The 10,741-nt window shown below is 40.6% G+C and overlaps 1 protein-coding gene across 1 annotated transcript in view; it reads left to right on the top strand.

Annotated features, from left to right (window-relative positions):
- The window catches only part of EPCAM (epithelial cell adhesion molecule), a 17,083-nt gene that overhangs the window by 1,788 nt on the left and 4,554 nt on the right, over positions 1 to 10,741 (top strand). The window contains exons 2-7 of the mRNA XM_011936018.1: positions 2,191 to 2,298; positions 2,534 to 2,774; positions 3,926 to 3,991; positions 5,691 to 5,754; positions 7,307 to 7,408; positions 8,162 to 8,362. Coding sequence (XP_011791408.1) covers positions 2,191 to 2,298; positions 2,534 to 2,774; positions 3,926 to 3,991; positions 5,691 to 5,754; positions 7,307 to 7,408; positions 8,162 to 8,362 — 782 coding nt within the window. The remainder of the gene's footprint in view (positions 1 to 2,190; positions 2,299 to 2,533; positions 2,775 to 3,925; positions 3,992 to 5,690; positions 5,755 to 7,306; positions 7,409 to 8,161; positions 8,363 to 10,741) is intronic.

Genomic DNA, 10,741 nt, shown 5'->3' with positions numbered 1-10,741 from the left:
TTAGCCAGGATGGTCTCGATCTCCTGACCTCGTGATCCGCCTGTCTCGGCCTCCCAAAGTGCTGGGATTACAGGCTTGAGCCACCGCGCCCGGCTCAAGTGATGCTCTTACTTGGACCTCCCAAAGTGCTGGGATTACAGGCATGAGCCACAGGTCTGGCATCTCTTGATTTATTTGTAAATTGGTGCCTAGAAGTGGAGTGGCCTTTGCCAAAGCTCTCTGGAAGGGTTTTTATACTTTCACTAATGGAGTGGCCTAAATTCAGTAATTACACTCTCAAAGTAATGCAGTTTAGTCAACTCATGTTTTTCTAGCTTCAATCTGGGACTACATACTTAATGTTAAATTGCTTTAAAGTGGTCATAGCTACTACAGGTTTGTTCTCAAAGTCTGCACCTGACTGGTCTGATTTAAATTTCACACCCCTTAGGAATAAACAATGTGTTTTAAACAAGTACAGGATGGGGCTGCAGAAGATTTAAACGCTTGAGAACAAGTGCTGTATTTTCCCCTTTTGTGACCCCAGTATTGAGTTTAGTGTTGGGCAGATTAAAGGTGGTTCATATCAATTATAACTTGAACAGGGAAACATTGGAGTCAACTTAGGGTACTTGGGATACGAAGGCTCGATATAAAAACTCTGGTTTGTCGTGCTAGCTCTTTTTTTTTCCCTCTTCAGTTGAACTGAGGAGATAGTTTTTGTTTTTAATGATTGTGCTCTTTTAACTAGACAAAAGGAATTAGATAGTCTTACCAATTCGCAGTTAAATGAACTTTTGAGGTAGTTAAGGACAAAACTATTAAACTGACATCAATAACCCAGAATAGGCTGCTTAGTATCACTCTCCAAATCAGGTACTAGGATTTAATTTAGTTAGGAAACTCACAGGGATGACTATAACTGCAGTTGAAAGTGTAATTTTTCTAAGATATAAAATGGTTTAAAGATTGAATATATTTCTGTTAAGCCCCAAAGGAAACATCCCTCATTTAAGAAAATGGGGTGGGAGAGCGAGAGAAGGTGAGGATTTGCAGATCCTAGAATTGAATTGTTGATTTTTTTGTAAAAGAGTCAGTAACAGCTGGCTGTGGTGGCTCACGCCTGTAACCCCAGCACTTTGGGAGGCTGAGGTGGGTGGATTACCTGAGGTCAGGAATGCTAGACCAGCCTGACCAACATGGTGAAACCTCATCTCTACTAAAAATACAAAAAAAGGCCGGGCGCGTTGGCTCACACCTATAACCCCAGCACTTTGGGAGGCCAAGCGGCAGGCGGCTCACGAGGTCAGGAATTTGAGATCAGCCTGGCCATTATGCTGAAACCCCATCTCTACTAAAAATACAGAAATTAGGCAGGCGTGGTTGCAGACCCCTGTAGTCCCAGCTACTCAGGAGGCTGAGGCAGGAGAATCGCTTGATCCTGGAAGATGAAAGTTGCAGTGAGCTGAGATCATACCACTGCACTCCAGTCTGGGCAACAGAGTGAGACTCTTTCTCAAGAAGAAAAACAAAAAAAGGCAGTGACTAACAGGGATGTTATTTAGCAGGACAGGAGTGAGGAAAGAGCTAAGACTGAGAGTTTCACAAAGGCAAAGCTATAAATGATGTTTATAGAGCTGTGTTCTTGTTTTAAAAAATTGTAACAGGAGGCCAGGCACAGTGGCTTATGCCTATAATCCCAGCATTTTGGGAGGCTGAGGTGGGAGGATTGCTTGAGGCCAGGAGTTCAAAACCAACCTGGGCAATATGGCGAAACCCGAACTCTACAAAAAGTAAAAAATTAACCAGGCATGGTGGTGCATGCCTGTAGTCCCAGCTACTTAGGAGGCTGAGATGGGGGAGGATCAGTTGAGCCCAGTAGGTCCAGGCTGCAGTAAGCCAAGATTGTGCCACTGCATTTCAGCCTGGGCAACAGAGTGAGACCCTATCTCAAAAAGAAAAAAAAAAAAATCAAAACAGAAATGCATGTAGATTAAACTATGTGTCTGTATACAGTATGCAAACTTTCGCAAGTGCCAGGCACTTAGGAAGTAGTCTATAGCTGAAAAATAAAACATTCAGGACCACTTTTTAAGGTTTTGTGTCCTTGTAACTTTAAGGCATTATTATTGCAATATAACTTAGCTGGGACATGAGAGTTAATAGATCCATATTTTAAAGTAGTTTTTTTGTTTTTTTAAAATTTTCTAGAATGTGTCTGTGAAAACTACAAGCTGGCCGTAAACTGCTTTTTGAATGACAATGGTCAATGCCAGTGTACTTCAATTGGTGCACAAAATACTGTCCTTTGCTCAAAGCGTGAGTAAAATATCCTTATTACCTGTAAGCTTTATTTTGACTTAATACTTCTTTAATTGATGTGCCTTGAGTTGGAAAGAGTTTTATTGGCTTAAATCTGAATCATGTTATAAAGTAAGTGTGGGAACACATAAGTTTCAAATAATCTTTGACCCTGGAACTTTAGAGTTAATTTTTTTTCCTGTAATCATGAAATTGGTTATTTTTCAGTTTGGCATTAAGGTTTCTTTTTCAGTGGCTGCCAAATGTTTGGTGATGAAGGCAGAAATGAATGGCTCAAAACTTGGGAGAAGAGCGAAACCTGAAGGGGCTCTCCAGAACAATGATGGCCTTTACGATCCTGACTGCGATGAGAGCGGGCTCTTTAAGGCCAAGCAGTGCAACGGCACCTCCACGTGCTGGTGTGTGAACACTGCTGGGGTCAGAAGAACTGACAAGGACACTGAAATAACCTGCTCTGAGCGAGTGAGAACCTAGTGAGTGGGGCTGCCTATACTACTTGTTTTCATGCTGTTCAGATTCATTTAATTAAATTTATTTTTGATTATGTAATACGATTTCATAGTTTAGAATTCAGAAGATACGAGTGTCCGGTGAAAAGCTTCCTTCTTATTCCAGTCCCCACTGCTACCCAGTGGATTTCCATAGAATTGATGTTATTGATTATTCTATAACCTTCTAGAGATAGTTGATGAATGTGTTATGTATCTGTTTTATTATTTTTACATAAATGGTAGCATACTAGGTATACTTTTTCTTTTATATCTTAACATTATTCAGTATTTCATAGTTGCATTAGTATTAAATGTATGTAATTTAACCTATGTATTTGCTCATTTATAGTGCTTTAGAAGTGAGATATGCTTTAGGGATTGTTTAATGAAAAGGAACAGAAACCTACTCACGCTAGCTTAAGCAAAAAAAGACTTCATTGGAAGGCACTAGAAACTGGAAAGGATGTCAGGACCAAAGTGGGCACTTTCTGTTTTTCTATTTTGGTCTTCTGGAGCCTCATTGTCAATTTTCTCTTTGTGCCCTTTCTTTTCTTTTTTTCTTTTCCTTTGAGACAGAGTTTCACTCTTGTTGCCCAGGTTGGAGTGCAGCGGCACAATCTCAGCTCACTGCAGCCTCAGCCTCCTGGGTTAAAGCAACTCTCCTGCCTTAGCCTCCTGAGTAGCTGGGACTACAGCTGTACCACACCTGACTAATTTTTGTATTTCAGTAGAGACGGGGTTTCACCGTGTTGGCCAGGCTGGTCTCCAACTCCTGACCTCAGGCAATCCACCCACCTGCACCTCCCAAAGTGCTGGATTACAGGTGTGGGCCACTGCGCCTGGCCCTTTCGTGCCTTTTCATCGTTTCAGTTGAACAGGGCACAACACTGCCAGCTAAACCTTGACTTCATGTAACTTTCTGTATTGTGTAGAGGGTCAATATTAGAAAGGGTGTTTCCTCCTGGGTGTGTCCTTTATGAAGGATGTGTAAGGGAATAAATTATGGGAATAGCTACTACATAAATTTTTTTTCTCTTAGTCCTTAAAATTCAAGAATTTTAGTGTTAGCTTATTAGGAAAATAGTATAAAAGACTGAGTTATAGTCAACTGACATTGTCTTTTTACTTTACAGCTGGATCATCATTGAATTAAAACACAAAGCAAGAGAAAAACCTTATGATGTTCAAAGTTTGCGGACGTAAGTGCGATGAAATGCATCATATTATTCTTGCACAATTGGTGGCTCAAATCTTCCATCCTACACCATTTGAAAAGCCAAGTCTAAATGCTTTTTCATATATCTGAAAAACAAAGTTACTTGAAATGGAGTTACAAGAATAGCACAGAGATTCCAGGAATACACTTCACTCAGATTCACCAATTAACATTTTGGCATATTTGCTTTTTATATATGTATGTATGGATGAATATGTGTGTGTGCTTTATATCAGTGTATCTATGCGTGTATAAATCTTTTTCCCAGAAGCACATGAAAGCAAGTTGTAGATATCAGGCCCCGTTATCCCTAAGTACTTTAGTGTATCTTTTCCTAAGAACAAAAGGCATTTTCTTATATAAACCACTATACAACGATCAAATTTAGAAATTTTTTTAGACGGAGTCTCGCTCTGTCACCCAGGCTGGCGTGCAGTGGCGTGATCTCAGCTTACTGCAACCTTTGCCTCCTGGGTTCAAGCGATTCTCCTGCCTCAGCCTCCCAAGTAGCTGAGACTACAGGCGCCTGCCACCACGCCCAGCTAATTTTTGTATTTTTAGTAGAAATGGGGTTTTACCATATTGGCTAGGCTGATCTCGAACTCCCAAACTTGTGATCCTCCCACCTCCGCCTCCTAAAGTGCCGGGATTACAGGTGTGAGCCACTGCACCCGGCCAGGAAATTTAACATTGTATCACGTTGTACCCATTTTCCCAATATTGTCCTTTGTGGTAATTTTCCCCCTCTGATTCAGAACCGAGTCCAAGATCATGTATCACATTTAGTTGTCATGACTCTTTAGTCTCTTTTAATAGCGAACAGTTTCTTGGCCTTTCTTTGTCTTCCATGAACTTGCTATTTTTGAAGAGCATGGGCAGGTCGTTATATATAATGTCCCTCAAATTGTGATTTGTCTGACGTTTCCTCTTTTTTTTTTGAGTTGGAGTTTCCCAACAAAGTTGCCCAGGCTGGAGTGCAATGGCGCAATCATGGCTCACCGCAACCTCTGGCTCCCAGATTCAAGGGATTCTCCTGCCTCAGCCTCCCGAGTAGCTGGGATTGCAGGCATGCGCCACCATGCCTGGCTAATTTTTTTTGTATTTTTAGTAGAGATGGGGTTTCTACATGTTGGTCAGGCTAGTCTCGAACTCCCGACCTCAGGTGATCCGCCCACCTCAGCCTCTCAAAGTGCTGGGATTACAGGCATGAGCCACCTCACGTGGGTCTTGATGTTTCCTCTTAACTAAAAACAGATTATGCATTTTTGACAGGAAAGCTACTTATGCTATCTGTGTCCTTTGTAGTAAACTTCAGATTAGGAGTTGCATGATGTCATGTTGTCCCTTTACTAGTAATGTAAACTTTGGTTAAAGTGGTATCCACCAGGTTTTTCCATTGTGAAGTTACCATTCTCCCTTTGTAATCCATAAGTAATCTATGGGCAGATACTTGGCTATTAAGTAAATGTTCTTTTTCTAATTAAACTGGCACCCAGCAGTTTGAATATCAATGGATGATTCTAGCCTGAATCAATTATTATTATGATAGTTGCAAAATGGCAGAAAAATTTTAACTTTAATGATAATTCTACACCATGAGCTATCTGCTTAAAGAGTAGTGCTTCTTACTGTTGTGTGGTACAAACATTTTTTTTTTAATACAGATTTTAAATTCTTTACAGTGCACTTGAGGAGGCGATCAAAACACGTTATCAACTGGATCCAAAATTTATCACAAATATTTTGGTATGATATTTTAATAAGTGAGCTTTAGCAGGCAGTTGGTGAGACAGTATGTTTTGAGTATAAGGACAGCCAGTGATTTAAGTGGTGGTTAAATACACTTACTAGAGCAACAGTTTCAGATCTTGGGTACTTAATGTGAATTTCCTGTTACTGTTTTTTGTTTGTTTGTTTCTTTAAGATAGACTATTGCTCTGTTCCCCAGGCTGGAGCGTGGTGGCAAGATCTCTAGGCTCACTGTAACCTCTGCCTCCAAGGTTCAAGCAATTCTCGTGCCTCAGCCTCCTGAGGAACTGGGACTGCAGGCACGTGCCACCATGCCCAGCTAATTTTTGTATTTTTAGTGTCAACGGGGTTTTGCTATGTTGGCCAGGCTGGTCTCGAACTCCTGGCCTCAAGTGATCTGCCTACCTCAGCCTCTCAAAGTGTTGGGATTACCGGTGTGAGCTACAACGCCCAGCCCGTTGTTTTCAGTTATCGTTGTTTTCCTTCCATAGCCTTTGAAAAGCCTAGTTTTACTCCTAAAGAAAATGTAGTATCTCTTAATATCCCTAAAACATTTGAGTTTTCTTTTCTTGGAGAACCTGTCCTGGTGGATGAGCTCCAGTAACATCTTAAAGTAAATATGCACCAAAATAACTTTCGGTAAATATGGTTTTGGTGCATATTTACTTTAGGATGTTACTGGAGCGCCCGTCTTCTCTGTTTTCAGGAACTGGTCCTTAACCAGTTAGCCCTTATTTAACTCTTTAAACTCTGGTTTAAAAAAAAAGAAACTTGAATAGTGTGATGGAACTCTTTAAAGGCAGTATGAATTTATTCAAGACTCTTTAGAAAGAATATACTTTTTTTACTCTTTAAAAACAACATGGTAAATGCATGCTGCGTTTTACTTTGCATTTCTTTTTTTTTTTTTTTCCCCTAGACGGAGTCTCGCTCTGTTGCCCAGGCTGGAGTGCAATGGCGTGGTCTCGGCTCACCACAACCTCCACTTCCCAGGTTCAAGTGATTCTCTAGCCTCAGCTTCCCTAGTAGCTGGGATTACAGGCATGTGCCACCATGCCTGGCTAATTTTGTCTTTTTGGTAGAGATGGGATTTCTCCATATTGGTCAGGCTGGTCTTGAACTCCCGACCTCAGGTGATCCGCCTGCCTCGGCCTCCCAAAGTGCTGGGATTACAGGCATGAGCCACCGCGCCTGGCCTTACCTTGCATTTCTTTAGTATTTTAGTTTTAAAGTAGTTCTAATTCAAATAAAATACTTTCATATCTTATTTAAAAACCTTTTCAATATAAGAAAATTCTCTTAGGAAAAATTGTGTGTTGTAATTATGTTTGGTTGCATGGCTGTCTTATTTCCCTTTGATCGATTTAGAGACCTACCAAAGATTTCTCGATTAATGATCAACTTAATTATCCACTAATGGAAAGGAACAGCGATGCATGTAGATTACAGAAAATCAAACACTGACTATTCTGATTCTCAAATAATGTTATTTTCAAATGATTTTGACTATATTAGTATTAATTTGTATTATTCAATTTTTTTTCCCCAGTATGAGGATAATGTTATCACTATTGATCTGGTTCAAAATTCTTCTCAAAAAACTCAGAATGATGTGGACATAGCTGATGTGGCTTATTATTTTGAAAAAGATGTGAGTATAATCTTCTTTATTCTTTATTCTATTCTTGTGTTCTTTATTCTATTCTTGTGTTCAGGAATGTAGTCTATCATGCCTCAATGAATTAAATATGTTTCATCACCTTTTTCTCCACTTATAGATCAACCAAATGGTTCTGCTGCTGCCATTAATTTTGTCCTCCCTGTCACTCACATGCATCTTACTTGTTTGTGTATTTATGCCTCTTATCAAATTGTTCTGCCTAAAATATCTCCTCTGTTTCTTATAATTCTTATTTATTATCTACTTGGTAGTTACTTAGTTTGTGCATATATGCTCCCCTATGATATTTGTAATTTACACAAATAAGAGTCTGTTTAAAAAGACTGTAACTGGTAATGATTAAAATATTTTGTTTAAACTTTAATCTATTATAGTGAAGTATTTTCTGCTGAAATATGAGGTTTGCTTCAAAATAATCTGGGCGGGGGTGAAGGGAGAAAAGGAAGAAAAGATGAAGTAAGAGAGGCTGTGTGTTGATGTCTTTGCATCTGGGTGATAGGTACATGGGTGTCATTGCACTACTCTTTCTACTTTCGTGTATGTTGAAAAGTTCCTGTAATAAACAGTTTAAAATTTTAAAGTTCCAATAGATAAGATTGTTATCACTAAAACCATAAAGATTCTTGGCAGCGGTTCTTTTGGCATACAATTTGTATGTAATTATATGTGACCATGGTTTGTTTTCTTAAATATTTTTAATTCCTTTTCTCCTTTTCAATACAGGTTAAAGGTGAATCCTTGTTTCATTCTAAGAAAATGGACCTGAGAGTAAATGGGGAACAACTGGATCTGGATCCTGGTCAAACTTTAATTTATTATGTCGATGAAAAAGCACCTGAATTCTCAATGCAGGGTCTAAAAGCTGGTGTTATTGCTGTTATTGTGGTTGTGGTGATAGCAATTGTTGCTGGAATTGTTGTGCTGGTGAGTACAGAACAAGTAAAATTTCATTTAAGGGTATATTTTTTCAAGAAAAAGTAATAATGGCTGGATGCGGTGGCTCACACTTATAATCTCTACACTTTGGGAGGCTGAGACAGGTGGATCACTTGAGCCCAGGAGTTTGAGGCCAGGCTGGGCAACATGGCAAAACCTTATCTGTACCAAAAATACAAAACTTAGCCAGACGTGATGGCTTGCACCTGTGGTTCCATCTACTTAGGAGGCTGACGTGGGAGTGGTCAGTTGAGCCCAGGAGATCAAAGCTGCAGTGAGCCATGATCACACCACTGCACTCCAGCCTGGGCAACAGAGCAGGACCCTGTCTCAAAAAAAAAAAAAGGGCCCAGGCACCGTGGCTTATGCCTGTAATCCCAGCACTTTGGGAGGCTGAGGTGGGTGGATCACCTGAGGTCGGGAGTTTGAGACCAGCCTGACCAGCATGGAGAAACCCGGTCTCTACTAAAAATACAAAATTAGCCGGGCGTGGTGGCGCATGCCTGTAATCCCAGCTACTCAGGAGGCTGAGGCAGGAGAATCGCTTGAACCCAGGAGGCAGAGTTTGTGGCTGAGATCACGCCATTGTTCTCCAGCCTGGGCAACAAGAGCGAAACTCTGTCTCAAAAAAGAAACAAAGAAAGAAAGAAATCTTACTAACATAACAGAATTCAGAAACAGGTTTGAGGGTATTTGGAAACTGAGATTTCCAGTTCTATCAACCATGTTTGGCTATCCATCTGGAACAAAACAAAAGTTGAATTCCTATTTCACTCCACCAGGCTGGCCATATTGCCTAGCTGTGTGAGGGTGGTATGTCCAGAGCACAGCAGTAGGAAAGGAGTTGGGCAGTGTATCCGTGTTCAAAGACATTTACATTTTTAAAAATATAAAAAAGTAAAACAATTCTCGAGAAAATTAATTGATGGAATGTTTGTACAACCTTGTGGTAGGGGAAACCATGTAAGGCAAGAAATCTGGAATCCATGAAAGAAAAGATACATATGTGTTTGTGTATTCTGAGAGAGGGTCTTGCTGTGTCACCCAGGCTGGAGTGCAGTGGCATGATTATAGCTTACTGCAACCTCCAATTCCTGTACTTAAGTAACCCTCCTGACCCAGCCTCCCAAGTAGCAAGGACTACAGGTACGTGCCACCATACCTGGCTAATTTTTTAATTTTTAGTAGAGACCAGGTCTTGCTATGGCTGCCGAGGCTGGTTTTAAACTCCTGGGCTCAAGCAATTCTTCTGGCTTAGCTTCCCAAACTGCTGGGATTACAGGCATGAGCCATTGCACCTAGTCCTATATATTTTGGCTTCATTAAAGTTAAACATTTTATATGGCAAAGAGACTGTGAAGTAAAAAATATCAATGATGGGCATGACAAAACTATGGTGCATAAAGCAAGAATGGATATTATACATAATACACAAAGAGTTCTTACAAATTGATGAGGAAACCTAAAGAAAGAATTACAACAGGTAGGTATAGACAGTTAACAGAAATTTCAGATGGCAAATGAACACGAGTGGTTAATGCTGGAAGTCTAATCCTATAGAAATAAATGAAAACACAAGTGCAATAAGGAAGCACATTCAGTTATTGTATCATAGCATTGCTTGTAAGGGTGAATCTGGCCAGGCGTGGTGGCTCACACCTATAATCCCAGCACTTTGGGAGGCCGAGGTGGGTGGATCACCTGAGGTCAGGAGTCCAAGACCAGCCTGACCAACATGGAGAAACCCCATCTCTACTAAAAATACAAAATTAGCCAGGCATGGTGGTGCATGCCTGTAGTCCCAGCTACTCAGGAGGCTGAGGCAGGAGAGTCGCTTGAACCCAGGAGGCAGAGGTTGTAGTGAGCCGAGATCACGTCATTGCACTCCAGCCTGGGCAACAAGAGTGAAACTCTGTCTCAGAAAAAGAATAAAAACAAACAAACAACAAAAAAGTGAATCTGGAAAATACCCTGAGTGTGTATCAGTAAGAGAGTAAATTGTATTTATTGTATCTACGATAGGGAATAATGTGAATGAGTGAGTTCGATCTTTATCTTTGGATCTGGAATGGTTGCTATGATGTTGATATGGGCTGTGCACAGGTGGTGATGATACTGCATGATCCCATTTTTAGACCCCAAAACTTAGATGCATATATATATATATGATATTTGTATTGGTGTGGAAAAGGAGGATGTGGAAGAAGGCACACCAGACTGTTAAATTTCTTTATTCTTTTTTTGAAATGGAGTCTCGCTGGCCGGGCATGGTGGCTCAGGTCTGTAATCCCAGCACTTTGGGAGGCCGAAGCGGGTGGATCACGAGGTCAGGAGATCGAGACCATCCTGGCTAACACGGTGAAACCC

This window comes from Colobus angolensis, unplaced genomic scaffold (assembly GCF_000951035.1).
Source record: "Colobus angolensis palliatus isolate OR3802 unplaced genomic scaffold, Cang.pa_1.0 Scaffold15, whole genome shotgun sequence".
Taxonomy (NCBI): domain Eukaryota; kingdom Metazoa; phylum Chordata; class Mammalia; order Primates; family Cercopithecidae; genus Colobus; species Colobus angolensis.
This window is presented reverse-complemented; position numbering and strand designations above follow the sequence as displayed.